The 16669-nt window shown below is 38.4% G+C and overlaps 1 protein-coding gene across 4 annotated transcripts in view; it reads left to right on the top strand.

The window, feature by feature from the left end:
• Nucleotides 1-7759, top strand: part of MON2 (MON2 homolog, regulator of endosome-to-Golgi trafficking) — a 133828-nt gene extending 126069 nt beyond the window's left edge. For 3 of the 4 annotated variants that reach the window (XM_019543314.1, XM_019543312.1, XM_019543313.1), the window contains 4 exons: nucleotides 508-631; nucleotides 1194-1401; nucleotides 2748-2830; nucleotides 4609-6161. In XM_019543314.1, coding sequence (XP_019398859.1) covers nucleotides 508-631; nucleotides 1194-1401; nucleotides 2748-2830; nucleotides 4609-4772 — 579 coding nt within the window. In that variant the 3' untranslated portion in view covers nucleotides 4773-6161. Of the gene's footprint in view, nucleotides 1-507; nucleotides 632-1193; nucleotides 1402-2747; nucleotides 2831-4608 lie in introns of all 4 variants that reach the window. The other variant, XM_019543311.1, reaches the window with a different exon arrangement.
• The last annotated feature ends 8910 nt before the right edge of the window (nucleotides 7760-16669 follow it).

Here is a 16669-nt window from a genome sequence, read left to right as displayed (position 1 = left end):
TGTTTACATATATGCCATTTGCTGTCCTCTTCTAGTTGAGATATTGAGTGGGCTGTAGTGGCCAAGAAGATAGTTATTCTGAAGGTCAGATCTTTTTTGCCCAAACTGTATAATTCTATTTGAAGTAAAGATTTTACCAAACACTTTTCAAAAATTAATGGAAATGTCTAAATGATCAGAACTTCAGAAAATAAGTCAGGAACCTAAGATATTACTTTAGCAGCCCAACCTATATTTGAAATCTTAGCATTTATGTATTTGCAGATTAACACTAGCAAGCATGGCGAATATGTGATTCTTAGCTTAAAATTTCACTCATAACATTCATACTATACTTGAACAGTAAATTTTCTTTCTATAGTACATCCTTTCTTTAACATTGTTTATCTCGTTCCACACATTTGGGGATTTAAGTCTCATAGGTGTTAGAATTGGAATTCTAGTCACTGATTTCCCCCTTCTGCCTTCCCCCCAGGAAACAAATTTAAGTATGTTTTATTTTTTTAGGTTGTGCAACTTATCAGTACAGAGATACTGCCATATGCTAATTTTATTCCCAAGGAATTTGTTGGTCAGATAATGACTATGCTTAATAAAGGCTCAATACATTCTCAGTCATCCTCATTTACAGGTATGTTATATGAACAATAATACAAATGCAGTATGAAAACTCTCAGGAAAGTAAACTAAAATGTGCACATTAGAATGCCTATTCCACCAAAGATTTTATTTTCAGATATCCCACTATTATTTCATGATAAAGTTTCCAACGTAGAGAGATGATTTTATGTGGCATCATTATAAAGCTGTGATGCATTTTATCCTACAAAGAATTTCTTTACTTGTTAATCTTACCTTTATTTTCTTCCTTTTCCTTCTACTTGCTTTCCAACTTGGGTCTTGGCCAAAATTTGAGACAGGTGTAAAGCATACAGAGTATCCTGTCTCAGGCAGTGAAATGTGTTTTAAAAATATGCAGCTAATGTTTGAGTTCTAGGAATTGTCAAATTGTTAAACATCTTTTTTCAGTTTGTCTATTTAACAGTATTTGTAAACATCATTATCCTTACTGAGTACTGAGGTGCAGAGATGTTTTCTTGCAAAGTATGTTTAAAGCATGGATTGTACTACAAAATGTAAAGCATGTATAGACCTGCTTGTTGTGCTATTAAATATAACATTTTGCTTTGCAGAAGCAGAAATAGATATTCGAATGAGAGAGGAATTTTCTAAGATATGCTTTGAAACTCTGCTTCAGTTTTCATTCAGTAATAAAGTCACAACTCCTCAGGAAGGCTACATCTCTAGAATGGCACTCTCTGTACTTTTGAAAAGATCACAAGATGTACTGCATCGTTACATAGAAGATGAAAGATTAAGTGGCAAATGTCCTCTTCCACGGTATGTTCTATATCTGTTTAAAAAACAAAGTATACAACATTGTGCATATATGTACGTGCACACAAAAAACACAAATATGCCAGCATTATGTGGTAGAAAATAGTGTGTTATAATTAAGATTGATTCAAGCAATAAAAATGTATTGTAAGAGAAATTATAAAGTGAGTAGGAGGAGTTTCAGAGTGTGTTGACGACATTTGCTATTAATTGGCAGAATTGCAAAGTAGCAATTATTTTTTGTATTTGGTTATCCAGAGGTCAGAAGGATGATATTACAACTTTTCTCAGTCCCTGAAAATAAAAGTAGTGCAGTGTTTCTATAGCTAGTTGCTCATTTATTTCCAGGGTAGCTATTTAGAGTTTCTAAACTGCTAGAGAGGGAAAAAAATATAATACCTCTAAAATAGAACAAATAGTACTCGGGTATTATTGGAACCAGAGTTTTTTTTTGTTGCAGGAAAAAAACCAAACATTGGATCTTATATTGTGGGTGTTTGTCTGTTGTTATAAGCTTCCCTGAGCCTTTTTGGGTATGGCAGGATCTAAATCCAAACAACAATAATAAACAGACATGGTAATTCTTTTCAAGAATATCTAAATAGCATAGGTGCCTAAAGTTTACAGTAAACTTTTTGGAAAATGTTCCAATAATAAATTGCCTTTCTGGGACTTCTTGGATATTCAAAAGTAATCATATGTATAAATATGTGCTAGACTGAGATCTACATATTAACATTATTTCTAAAAAACGTAAAATTAGAAATAAAAATATATTGAAGTATTATTTCTAAAAATGAAATATAATACCATCCTAACTTGCAGCAGGTATGTAGGGAAATTATGATTTAAGATTAGTATGAACCTCACATATAACCTTACGTGTTTTCCTTGGATTTTGTTTGAATTGTTTTATTGGTTAAATATTATTTTTGTTTGCTATATAATAGTGTAACCTCATGAATGAATCCAGCATGCTCAGGACCAAGCATTTGCCAGAAATTTGAAAACTCTGTACTTTTTAAACTGGAGTGGTGGCCGGTCCCAGGAGTGGGGGGCAGGAGAGGAGTGGTGGACAGTCCCAGAGCAGTGGCCGCACATGGAGCGGCGGTCGAGGGTGGTGGATGTCAGCAGCAGCTGCCACATGCAAGCTTCCCCCTCTGCTACTCTGGGACTGGCTGCTAATACTCCTCGATCCAGTGTAGTTTTAAAAAGTGCTGAATTTTTGAGAATTCCAGATATTTGATTTTTGGATTTATGAGGCTGTATTATAATTAACAGGAAACTATATTCTGGAAAACATTTTCTGAAATTATGTATTTCTTAGTTTATAATTCTTTCCCCTATAGGCAACAAGTAACAGAAATCATATTTGTTTTAAAAGCCGTCAGTACACTCATAGATTCACTTAAGAAAACTCAGCCTGAAAATGGTAAGTTGTTGTTAAACAATGAAGTTGTAAATGAAATAGAATTGTCTTCTCTATCCTATGTATGTGTTTGTTTAATGTTTTTATGCAGTTTCCAGGGGACGTGATATCCATAAGGCTTCTTATTTTGCACTTTTATACATGTTTCAGAAGCTAGGTAGTTTATTTTAAAAACATCTTTCCAATAAACCAGTTGGCATACAGCTCTAAGATGCATACTACAATAGGAAGTTTCCAGCTATAGGACTAATGCTTTCTCTTAATAGACACTTTTTAGTTGTTAAATCCAATAACTATAGCATCTAAAATAAAATGTTACCTCTTTAACTTTCAGTGGTTGTCTTCATCAGTAACCTTGATAAATGCAGTTTACCTAGGCAATATTCTTTTCAGATTCTTAGCTGGCATTCGCTCTTGGTTCCATCCAGTCTACTGTAGTCAGGTTTAAGATAGGCATTTCTATATGGTGACACTGACAAGGTATCTTTGCTTGCTAAAGACACCATCTGTGTAACATTTTCATTTCTGGCTCTTAATGGTAGGAAAATGCACTGTTACATGCTTCCATGTTACATGCTTCCAACAGTTTTAACAATAGACTAACAAACAGGGTTTTTTTTATCTTTAGCAATTAAGGAGCCAGCAGCAAGAATTATGCATTTCCTGTCACCTGATATTGTTTTGTTTTATCATGGGAAGCAGTGGGAGTTTGTGAATTTTTAGGACCTTACACAGCAGATATACGTAGCTCATGCACAAATAGGAATTTAAAGAAATTCACTAAGTGAAAATGGCAAACATCAAACAATTGATTACATAGTACATTACTGATCATATTCCTTTTTTGGAGGAATAACAATTTCATATCACACTTCCTACAGCTCTAGATAGATTATCAAATTTCTTAGACTATTGTTGTATGAAGCCCTGGAAATGGTTTAAAACACCATTATCAAGGATCACAGATCCAAATTTGACACCTTCTTTTTAATTAATAATTATTGCCTAGATAGAGTTGAAAAATCTGTTGAAAGCACACTGGTGGTAAAAAAAAATAAGGCAACAACTAGACTCCACATTTTGAAAAAATGTGCACATACACTGCTCAAGATCATATGATATTGTTTGTTTATCAGTATTTAGAAGCAGAGTAGGAGAAAATTGTTCTGCCTTTTGCTCAAGTCCTGTCTTGTTACACTTCTGCTGAGGAAATAGGAAATGTTGTGCCTCTGGTCAGAGCTGCTGAATAATATCCCGAGAGATCTTCCATGTTTGCTTGAATACTACATATCCCTGGATAAGATGCACTCTGTTTTCAGAAGTCACAGTGGAGAAAAATTTAGTTTTTCCTTTTCAGCATCATTGACACTGGCTGCTGCAGCAATGAGAGCAACAACCTGTGGCTGCTCCATTGACCCAGTAGCTTGCTGGCTGGCTGTGGACAGTCAGAGCCCTGTAAGCTCACTGTACTGCCTGCCCCCTGTGCAGCACATGCAGAGTTACTCTCCCTTTCCCTTGGTCGCTGCCACAGTTCAGTATGAAAGTTTTCCTATCCAGATCAAGTCTTTACCAATGATCAAGAATACAGAAGGCTGGGAAAAAACAAATAAGCTTAGATAACTTGCAAGGTTTTTTAAATCTAAAAATACATAGCATCTTGGATTTACTAGTATCTGCTTATCTAGATTTCTTGTGTTTTATGTGTATGTATAGTAAAAAGGTTTTTTGTTGTAAAAGTATGAACAGCATTAAGTGATTTCATTTGTTGTTTTTTGTTACAGTTGATGCTAACACATGGGCACAAGTTATTGCTTTGTATCCAACTTTAGTAGAATGTATCAGCTGTTCATCATCTGAAGTTTGTTCTGCTCTCAAAGAAGCACTAGTTCCCTTTAAGGACTTCATGCAGCCACCAGCATCCAAGGTACAAAATGGAGAGTCTTGACCAGATAAAACTTTCTTTTATTTTTTAAGGAAAAAATATCCCAAAAATATTTGTTTCCAAGAGAGGCTTCTCTGAGGATATCTCTTGTGATTTAGTACATGGCAACCAGTGTTGACTGCCTTTTAAACTGTACTAACAAGAGCTCAGTAATTCATGAATTCATACAAGCTTGTATCTCAAAGGTGCCAGAGTGAGTAGCAGTGCAAGCCTTTAATAAATTTAATTGACTAGGGTGGAATCAATTATAATCTAATGTACTAGCTACAGTATCTTGAAGTGGTGACTGAAAAGTGGGCTTATGTACAGCTTGTTGTGTATGTGTTAATGATGTAATTAAAATAAAAAGTATTTCGACTCAGTCAGATTTATTGGGCTGGTGTTTTGCACCCTTTTTTGAAGTACGGAATTGTATTAAAATTTTATGCAAGATGGTACTGTAACATTCCATATTATCTGTAACCAGCCTTTGTAAACAAAGGGAACTGATACACGTGTGTATAATAAATGGTACAGTTCTGTATAAAATAGTTGCATTTATTATTTAAATTCTTTTTAAAATATTGATAATGTTAAATGCTTGATAATGTATTTATTATGAATAAGTTATATGCTTGCATTTTTACTTACAATTTGCCGCCTTAATTGGCAGATATGCTTATTCATATCTGATCATGCAGTTAATTTTTTTTTGCTTATCTGAATGTATCCTATCTGTGGCCATTGGACATCTCAACAAAGGTCATATGACAAAAGACAGCAAACAGTCAACAATCTGCTGATTTCAAACTTTAAAATAGATGACCTGAAATGAGTTTGAATGTGCAGAAATACACTGTAGTAATCCAACTTTCTACAGTACCTCACTTCACAACGTACTTGTTTCAGTGTATTCATTTTACTTGCGTCTACTCATTTTTGTAGTTGCTGTCTTGCTCGAAAAGAACATTTTGTATTTGGGATTTATATCCCTTTTTGTTCATAATGGCAATTGTCACTGTCTTTGAATTATGACCCAGGAAAGGTGATTTTCAAATATTTGGCTGTAAAATTTTTGTTTGTTCAATAATCGTAAGCTCTTTGTTTTGTAATGTCTTTTCAACCCAAACAATAATTGTTCTAACCTTTAAGTATAAAATGTGTGTGTGATAAAACCATGGGAAGTGTATTTTTGAAGATAGTTATTCATTAGAAGTGCAGTAAACTTTCTGTCATGAAGTAAATGAGATCTTTGTTTCCCTTTCATAAACTGCATAACTTAAGTAAAACATCTGAATAGTAGTAGTCTTGTTAAAGCTAAGCCATGAAATAGCATATTATATGTATATAATTGTTATTTCACCTGTATGTTGATGTTTATGACCATTGAGAGAGCACAAAGGCAAAGCTTTTTAAAAAAGGAGTCTAAGTTTTTAGCTTCTAAATTCACAGCTAGGCTCTTGCCTGCTTTTCCAAGTATTGTATTCCAAACAGTTACTTTGGAAGTCATATGAGATTATTAGGAGCTGGTATAATCAGAAGTTAGAAAAAATCAAATATGTGCCTTTTTATGAGGACTTCAGAATTCAGTGGTAGATTTCCATTCTTTAAAACCTTATGCTGATATTAAAAGTAATGATCATGCATAATACTAACACTGTAGGATACAGGGATATCCACTTGTTCATGTGAACAGATGCAAATTTACAGAAAGTGCTAGTGGAGTTTGTGTTGGAGGATGAATTGACCCCAGTTAGAGTTACTGGATTTATAAAATGCTAGTTAGTGCTGTTATTTTAAAAAAAAATAGGAGAACTTTTTTCTCTATTTTAAAACACTTTAAATACACAGTGAGCTTTAAGACCTTGTGTACTCTTTTATGAATGTTATATGGAACTCTATCCTCAATCTTGGATAAAACTGTTTCTAGTCCAGTTTTAGAGAACAAAATTTGTACTAGAAAGCCAGATGCTAGCTGAATTAAGTTTGAGGAGCATCCTACAATGATTTAGGACTTGTCTGTGCCACAGCAATGGTACTATGTCTTGGGGTTAATCACACCCCACCTACCTTAGTCTGCTGATCTGCTCCAAGACTAGAAGGTTGCCAGTCAGACTGCTCCTGTCTTATTGCCAGTTCTCACTCTTGAGTTCTGGCAGGCCTGAGAGGAGATGGTGTAAGCAGTAAGTCTAGAGCAGCTTTACTTGTGAACTCCCAGCTTCTGTGGTTTCTCAGATGACTCGGGTAGCCTGGACATGGACAAAGCATGCTCAGCCCTGTCCTCTCTAAGAGTGGCCACTGACATGGTATGGACAAGCTTTTAGTGTCAGTTTTAATATAACAAAGGTATCTTTTTTAGAAGCAGTTCCAAAATATAATACAGGAGACTTTGCAACTGAATATCTGTTATCAGTTCTCGAATGGTAAAAATTTAAAAACAACTGTGATGCCAGCAAGCAACAGGTTTTGGGGACCAGATATTGTTGCCATCCATGGAAGAAGGATCATGGCCCATAATGATGTGGGGGACAAAAATAAGAAAAATTGGAGAATGGTAACCCCTTCGTCTTATTTAGAATGTACCATCTTAGTTTACATTATTAGGGAGGCAACATATACATGTGAGTTCATTATTTTTAGCTGTTTTTTAAATTTGGGAAATCAGGCTAATGGTACAATTACCTCACTAATGTAAGGTGCTCATTTTAGTTGAGTGAAGCTCCTTCAGCTTTGGTCTTTACCAGACATCTTATGTTTATATTTATATTTAGTTCTGCTTCTAGAACTTTTAATGTACTTTTATCATCTACAGATGCATGCCTTTTAAAAACTATGAAAAGCAGTCTTCCACCATTTGTTCATTTATCATCACTTTAGTTATTAAATGAATGATATAGCTTTGTACATCTTGAATTTGCCCCAGAGCTGACATTTGAATCTATTTGGCCATCCTTTCCTATTTCATGTAAATTACTAGCATATCAGAGCTAATAAAACATGCATTTAATTTGGAAGAGAGCTTTTCTCCTGGTTAGTTTCTCTTGATGAGAATCTTAGTCTCATTACAGTATATCTACCTGCTTACCATCTGAAGTCTTTCTTTTCTCTGTTGAGACTTCTTACTGTCTAATATTTATCCATCTTTGCACAGCTTTCTCAAATTTGATCAAAACACAAATTTTCAACCTCATAGCAAGAGAATATATGTAGCTTTCTTGTAAAGAAAACTAGGAAAAATGTAGACCTTGAATCTGCAAGTATCATGCATGTGTTTCAACTTTACATACATGAGTAATATGAATACTTGACTTGAGTAATATATGTGAAGTGTTTACAAGATTGAGGTTTCCACAGTATTGCTGAAAGCAGCTAAAGGAGAGTAATACTGATCTCAAGGGGCAACTTGATGATCTCCCTCAGACTATAAGGAGATGCATCTTCCACAAGCTTTGAAAATAAAATAAAAAAATATTGGGAGCCAGAAATGAAAATGCACTGGTCCTGATGATTGCAGTCAAATATATCCAGGGGTCAAAAAAACCTGCAGAGAAAAAAAAGTGGAGCAGCACACACACACAGGTAGCGCTTGCCACTCAAAAGTGGAGCCTGGTTTGCTGGAGCCAGGCTGCAGCTGCTGGTCAGATTCTGCACAGCAGAATTGCTGCTGCTGCAGCTGGAGGAGGCCCCCAGAACCCTAGGTAAGGCTGCTGGGGCCAGCCCAGTGCTGACCCCAGCCTCCCCTTCCACCCTCAGAGTAACTTGCTTCATGCCAGAGGGTGTTTCCCAGGAACAACTAGTGGTGGTGCACTAGTGATTGTCCCCAGGGAACCAAACATCCACACCACATGTGGATGAGGCATAGGTGCCCAAGCGGGATTCTGTTCCACCCTTTTCAAGTCCTTGAAAAATAGTTAATGCAAAAGATGAGTGGGTCCTCTTCCTCTTCAATGTTAGTTTTTGGGGGTTTTTTGGTTTTTCTGTGTTTCAGTCATAAGGGTAAAGTATTACGAAGTAGGTACATTGATGGATTTTTAGAGACTTGAACAGGATTGAAGTGAATCACACTTAAGCACCTAAGTTCACTGAATTTGTTAATTTAGGTAAAATAGAAGTTGGCCCCTAGGGTATCTTTATTTGACCACCCTAATGTTGATGTTATTTTTTGATAATTTTATTACAGACTCTGTAATGGACACTCAGGTTGTTCCTGACTTACCATTAGCAACAGTTTTGTTGTCCTTCTCCTTTATTACCCGACTGATTTTTCCCTCTTAGTAATGGCAGTATCGTGCAATATCCGAGCTATTTGAGACCGTAGCATAGTTTCATAATGCATGGAATTTAGCTGCTAGAGTACTTGATATAATTTAAGCTCTTCGTGTTTTTGACAGAGGAAGAGAAATCAGTATTCCTGTTCCACTGCATGAAGTGTGTCTGCATTGCTGAACTGTTAAACAAAATTCAATGTAACAAGGAAGTTTCAAACAATGACTTTAAGCACATTTCTTCTGTTTTCTTACCCTCTAAAAATTGTACTTGCAGCATAGACCATCTGCCATTTTACCCTGTTTATATTCCTGTCTATGTAGGTTAATCTATAAATAAGGAGCACAGATTGTTTATTCTTCTGGGAAATAAGACTTTGGCAATTTACATAAAATAATTGCTTGTAAGAAGAAAGCAGAATAATAGAATAGTATTTTAGTAATCTGTATTTTAAAACACAATATGGCTTTTGCCCAGTTTATGCAGTAAAATGCAAAAGGTAATCGGGTACATATGAAAATATTTTTAGTTGAGATGTACTGATATCTACTGATCAGTACATATGTACTGATATGAAAATATTTTTCGTAGAGATGGTCTGATATCGGATCAGCACGGATTTATAAAGAAAATTGACTATATCGGAAATCAGCCAGGTGTGGCTGATTAATTTGACCAGTAAATGCCTGTGCATGTGTATAGCCACAGCACAGCACGCAGGCAGCAAAGAGCACAGCCTGGCAGCTTGGAGAGCTGTGTGCAGCAGGTAAGTCTGTTGTAGTGGAATGGGAGGAGAGAAGAAAGGGGCATGGGAAGGCAGATCAAGGCCCCTGTGGTGAGGGAGGGAGTGGGGCTGGGGTAGGTGCTGCCCAGCCGGGGCAAGGCGCAGGACGGAGCCACAGCTTGTCTGGGGGGCACGGGGAGGGACAGTGGCTCCTGCTGCTGCGTGCAACCTGGAAGGGCACAGGGGGGGCATGCGCCCCCCAGATCTGTGCAGGGCAGGCTGCAGCTGGGGCTGGGGGCCTTGCCGGGCTCTTCCTGGGTCTGGGCCATGCTGTGCTTGGGGTGAACGGTGGCACTGGAAGGGGGCTACGGCAGGGTGCTGCAGCCACCCCAAAATTTATTGTAGCCCCCCCATAGCCCTCCTCCCAGTGCTTCTGCTACCCTCCCCAGCTGCAGCCTGCCCTGTACCTTGCAGATACAGGGGGTACATACCCTCCCCCCATGCCCTCCTGGTGTCCATGTGGCAGTGGGAGCTGCTCCCCCTCACCACACCCCCCCAGATGAGCTGCTGCTCCATCCTGCACCCTGCCCTCCACCCCACCCTGGCTGGGCAGCACCTATCCCAGCCCCACTCCCTCCCTCAACATGGTGGGCATTGATCTGCCACTCCCGCCTTTCCATCACAACAGACTTACCAGCTAGGTACAGCTGTATTGGAAATCAGATTGATATTGGCTGATATGCCTCCTTTAAAAATTGACTATTGGCCCCCCAAATCTCTATCAGTGCACCCTTAATTTTTAGTCGTGTTCCAGTAGATGAGTAGGATTTTATTGTAGTACTGAATCTTTTCTGCAAGTGTGCATATATTGGAGAGGCAGGGTGAATCAGTCATGACCGATATCCACAGAGCAGTTTACTTTTATAAACTTGGTATACAGCTTTTCAGTTCTTAAGGATTAAGTTTTAAACTTCAAAGGCATTTACATTGAAAAATGTTTGTTTTCATTATGCTTTATTTTGTTTGCAAGCTTCTTCATATGGCTACACTCATTGTTAGGAGACTCAAGACCATGCTGTATGTTTGTGGCATAATTAAGGATCTTATTTGTGTAAATATGTCAGAAGTGATGGGGAAAAATCAGCAAAAGCATCAACATTGCCTGAATATGCCATCTGTAACTGATGCTAGATTTGTCATTAAGAAAAAATATGTATTACATAGATTTTGAGACCATTTCAAACTTCTATAGTTGTAACCTAAGAGCGTTTTTATTGTGTGTTACTCTGCCAAGAAGGAAACAATCCAATGAATAAGTAACACAGCTAGTAGCCTTTTCTTTATTCAAAGTTCCCAGAAACAGGGAACTACTGTTCTTGAATTACAAAAGTTTAGTTATACAAAACAGTTTTAGTCTGAAGCTTTCACCACAACGAGACATTCCTGGCAATTCATTTTTGTCTCCCAAGATCAATTACTGTCTAGCAAGGATGTCAGACCTAACTCTGCTCATGGACATGGTTTTAGCTTAGCCTTTTAAGTGCCTTACTTATAGGTGGCTAATAAAGTTTATTGTTTACAGCCACTTATAAATGCTTTTACACTTCCTAATGTGTTTTGTCTAAACAGTTTGCAGATTGGTTAGGAAACTGGAATGCTGCAACAACCATGTATCATGCTGATTCTCGTCTCATTGTTACCTTGTGCTCACTTGTCTTTTTCTGTCTGCATATATCTGTTGTCTCATCTTTTATAATTAGATTGTAAGCTCTTTGGGGCAGGAACCACCTTTGTTGTATATGTACAATGTTTCTCTCAGTGGGGCCCCTGATTAGGGCCCACAGGCACAAATAAAATGATGATGATTTAGGCAGACAAGTGGTTTTACATTGGAGGTAAGGTAAAGGACTTTGTCCTCCAGAAATGTATTTCAGTTAAAAGGTACATCTTTGCCATATAGATCATCATTGCAATGACATTTTATTAGAAGTTATTTCACTAAAAGATAGAAGAAACATCCTGTCAACCCACTATAAATGTGTAGCTGATTGTTCAAGCTGGGAATCTACGTTGCATGTGATGCTAGCCATATTACCTCCTTGTGTGCCATTGGCTGTAGAAACTGCCTTAAATCAGACTACCTAAATGGGTCATTAGGCTGGCAAAGAACTTGAACTAGAACACACAACTGTATTCTACAAGGCTGCTGGTTTCATAACTAAACCCAAATGTTACATTTTTTTCACACCTTTTAGTATATATTTGTATATAGAAAATAGATGGAAAGTTGAGGTAAAGAAGTTGTAGAAGTCTCTTTATAGATGTTGAGAATTATAGTTAAGTGTTTCATACCAGCAATGGCAAGATTGTTTTAAGGGAGCAAGGGAAGGCCAGTGCCAGGTAAGCAGAGAAGAAAGCAGAGAGAGATGAGGGTTGAGGGGGAGACGAAGCAAATCTTTAGTGGCTTTTAAAGATGAGAGAAATTTATACTAGATCTTGAAATGACCGGAGAGCTAAAAAGGTACTAAGGAAAATGTGCGTAACAGATTTCCATGTGGAAGAACATGTGGAGCTGTCGATGCAAAGAAAATAAAATACCTCCTTTCAGAAGGGATGAGGGAAGGTTAAACATTACCTTTTGACTTCTTTCTCACTCAGTCTTTAATTCTTTAAAATAATTATCTTTATATACTGTAGTGGTTTGTTTTAATAATGAGCACTCATAAATGGTTACAAATATGGGTTGACCTTAAAATTTGAAGGATTGACCTGAAGTATGAAGGTTTGCTAAAATGTGCAGGAGACAGTTGTGGAAGTGGCAGTGGCCTGTTGAGGCTATTGGTGTTGTGTAAAGTAGTATACTCGTTGTCTGAAGTTAACTGTCCAGTATTAAAATGGTTATCCAGCAGCTACAATAAGCTTAGCTAAGAAAATACCAAGCAGAGCTGAAGGCAGAAATAGTGCCTCAAATAAAATTCAGGTATGAAACCGTGAGGAAACCTCATTTGAGCCAAACTAATGTGTTGTGTGCCTCAAGGATTCTTTAGGCACAGGGATTGATCTAGAGGAGCCAGAGCCCTACTTGGGACTCTCAGCATGTTGAGAATACTTGCTACAAAAACAAAATATTAAAAAAACTACCAATAATAAAATTACTGTAAATTTTATAGGAACATAGAAACTTTAGAACACAAACATGATCTCTAATGCAGTTTATTTCACGTTCACATTTGTAGCAGCTCTCCTTGTCAGGGTTTAGGTGCCTTAGAAGGTGTTTTTTGTTTTTTATTTTTGTACAAAAATATTACTGCATATGTTCCCTCAAATGCATGTAGAGTTGTGAAAGAAGCAGTTCGGAAATGATTGATTTCTGTACTATATAAATGTCATGTTCATTTTTTCCATTGGTTTAGCAAGCTTTGATAGTATCTAGTTCTGAGAAGTCTCCAGACCACATTCTAGTTTTATCAACATTTTATTGCCAAAATAGTGTTCACTTTGGATTTCTGTTTTCCACTTACAAACATACCTCTATCGCTAACATCTCTACATGCAGGTAAGAGAGTCTGAATTTTCATGTGCAGAATTGGTCACTAGTATCTGTAGGGAATAATTCTTAGTAGATCTATGGATTCATAGATGTTAGGGTCGGAAGGGACCTTAATAGATCATTGAGTCCAACCCCCTGTATAGGCAGGAAAGTGTGCTGGGTTCAGATGCCCATCCAACCTCCTCTTGAAGACCCCCAGGGTAGAGGAAAGCACCACCTCCCTTGGGAGCCCATTCCAGATTTTGGCCACTCTAACTGTGAAGAAGTTCCTCCTAATGTCCAGTCTAACATATGGATCTGTAAGGAGTGTGTGTGTGTGTGTATCTATATCTATATCTATATCTCTGTAGGGATATGGGTTTTTTGACCCTAGGAGATCCTAGATTTAAAAAAAAATGCCTAAAAAAACTGGGGTGCTACGTGTGGTGGTATGCAGGGATATGGGTTTTTTGACCCTAGGAGATCCTAGATTTAAAAAAAAATGCCTAAAAAAACTGGGGTGCTACGTGTGGTGGTATGCAGGGATATGGGTTTTTTGACCCTAGTAGATCCTAGGGTCAAAAAAAAAAAAAAAACTTGCCTAAAAAACCTGGGATGGTATGTGTGGCAGTGTGCCACCCAAAACAAGCCTGGCCAGCTGGAGTAACACTTCAGCTGCCGGCCAGGTTCTTGCTGCAAGATGGCTGTGACTGCGGCTCCTGAAGGCCCCCAGGTAAGGCTGCTGGGGCCAGCACAGTTGCTGACCCCAGCCTTTTCTATCCCACACAGGGCAACGTGCAGCATTCCAGTGCATTCCCTAGGGACAAGTAGCATGGCATGGGTGTTCCCTGGGGACAAGTAGCAGTGGCACACATTGTGTTGCTGCTAAGTGTCTGCAGGGAAATGCATGTTCTCACTTGTTGGGACGTGCCCACAAGCCTAAAGAGACTTCCACCCTTTGTATTTTGAACGTATATTTGAACGTATATTTTGCCTATATCCAGGCTCAGGTTTACCTGAAGCAGCCTTGAATTTCCATCATTTTCAAGCTACTAGTTGGCCTTTATTTTCTCCAAGTTTCCAAGGAGAACAGGCCCTATACTTTTTTGATAGGGCACTAAGTTGTTCCCTTTATGGAACAAACGTTTCTATCACAGTTTAGAGGCTGTCCAAATGAATCAAACTATATATCATTGTTAAGACCTGGAAATGTATACATGCATCTGTGCGTGCAACTAAATTTTAAACAGGTCCCATAGCTGTCTTGCTTACATCATAGAATTTTCAATTTGTGCACCCTATTTTCAGTTAAGAATTTCTCACATAGTGAAAGCAGTAAAAGGTATTGGGGAGAGATTCCTCCTCCTTTAGTAGATTGCAGAATTTGTCTCTGAAACCAGAGCAACAGGGCAGCCATCTTTGTCTTACACAACAGAGGCATAACTCTTTCAGCATAACAGCAGGCAGCAACAGGAAACAAAACATAAACTAGAGTCTACAACAACAGCTGATAGTTGACAGTACAGTATCTTTTGGATCAGTAGATGTTATGTCAACTGGAACTCAGCTTAACATCTAGTTAACATGTTGCAAAGCACTTTTCCTTTGGGAGCTTTGACCATGTATGACACCTGGTCCTGCAGCTTCGGTAAAACAGTTGCAAGCCTACAGTATGACCTCATTGCATTGTTTTGGACGTACCCTTGAATCGTTGTGTATGAAGGTCTGCAATGATGTAGTAGCCTGTTTTAGAAAGAACTGGATTTCTTGTTTTGCCAGGCCTGAGTGGAGTTTATCTGTAGAAAATTTCAGTAGGTGGTTAATCAGTAGTTTTGGAAAGCTTCAACCTGTGGTTGTGCATGGAGTTATAAAATGTTATAATAAAAATTAGTTAATTGTAGGGTTCCAGTCAGCATTAACGATCTGCTTCAATGCATCTTTGGTAGAGGGATCATCTGTTCAGCCTGGCTTTTGGATGATGAATCCTATAAATGTGACGTGATGGATAAAATTTCTGTTCATGAACTACATGAATTCTTCACAAGCAAATTGTGGTCCATTGGTATCTGGAAGACCATGAGTCACCAACAGCTTTGGTAAAACTTGGATTATGGTGCATGATGTCATTGCAACTGCAGCTGGAACAGTAGGCAATTACTTGAAGGAAGTCATTAACAACAGTGAAGAATATCTGGCCTTGGAATGTGCTAGCAAAATCTATATGCACGTATGACCACCGTGCCCAAGTTGGTTCTCTTGGGTGGATTGGAACCTTATGGTATGTATTTCTTTTATGGTTTGTTCAATGTCAGTGTCCATCTTTGGCCACCAGACATTTATTTTGGCAAGCATTTTTGTGAAAATTCACAGATGTACAACATGGAATCATGTTTGACCTTAAGAGAGATTCCTTCTAGGTAAAAAGTTCATATTGGAGCATAACAAATGTCCTGAATTTTGTTGCATAACTTTGCTAGAAGTTGTCCTTTCCATACCCAGTTCAACACTTGGGATAACCCTGGATCCTTGGAAGTCACGCAAACTGTCATCTGTCTGGAGCAGAAGATCAGGGCATGATTCTAGTATTAAAACTTCAGATCTCTAGGGAAACAGCAAATTCAGGACTAGATACCACCAATTGGCTCAGTACCTCCACAGTCCCAATTGAACTTTCCCCCCTCAGTCTCTTCGCCATACTAAATAAGCTCTGTCCCCTCAGCCTCTCCTCCTAAGTCATGTTAGCAGCCCCTAACCATTTTCATTGTTCCCCATTGGACTCCAGTTTCTGTAGTGGGGGGCCCGAAACTGGATACGGTATTCCAGATGTGGCCTCACCAATGCTGAATAGAGGGGAGGAAGCACTTCCTTCAATCTGCTGGCAACACTCCTGCTAATGCAGCCCACTATGCCATTAGCCTTGTTCACAACAAAGGCATGCTGTTTGCTCATTTTCAGCTCCTTGTCCACTGTAACCCCCAGGTCCTTTTCTGCAGAGCTGCTGCTTAACCATTTGGTCCCCAGCCTGTATTGGTGCATTGGGATTGTTTGGTCCTAAGTGCAGGACTTTGCACTTGTCCTTGTTGAACCTCATGAGATTTCTTTTGGCCCAATCATCCAATTTGTCAAGGTCTCTCTGAATTCTAGCTCTACCTTCCAGTATAATCCACAGCTCCCCCCAGCTTGGTGTAATTTACAAACTTGCTGAGGGTGCACTCCATCCCATCTTCCAGGTCATTTAATGAAGATATTGAACAAAAGCAGTCACAGGACTAACCCCTGGGGCATTCCACTTGACACCAGCTGCCAACTAGGCATTAAGCCATTGACTACTACCCTCTGAGCCTGATGGTCCAGCCAGTTTTCTATCCACCTTACAGTCCATCCATCCAACTTGTACTTCCT

The sequence above is a fragment of the Crocodylus porosus genome, unplaced genomic scaffold (assembly GCF_001723895.1).
Source record: "Crocodylus porosus isolate Cpor-Errol unplaced genomic scaffold, CroPor_comp1, whole genome shotgun sequence".
In the NCBI taxonomy this organism is placed as follows: domain Eukaryota; kingdom Metazoa; phylum Chordata; order Crocodylia; family Crocodylidae; genus Crocodylus; species Crocodylus porosus.
This window is presented reverse-complemented; position numbering and strand designations above follow the sequence as displayed.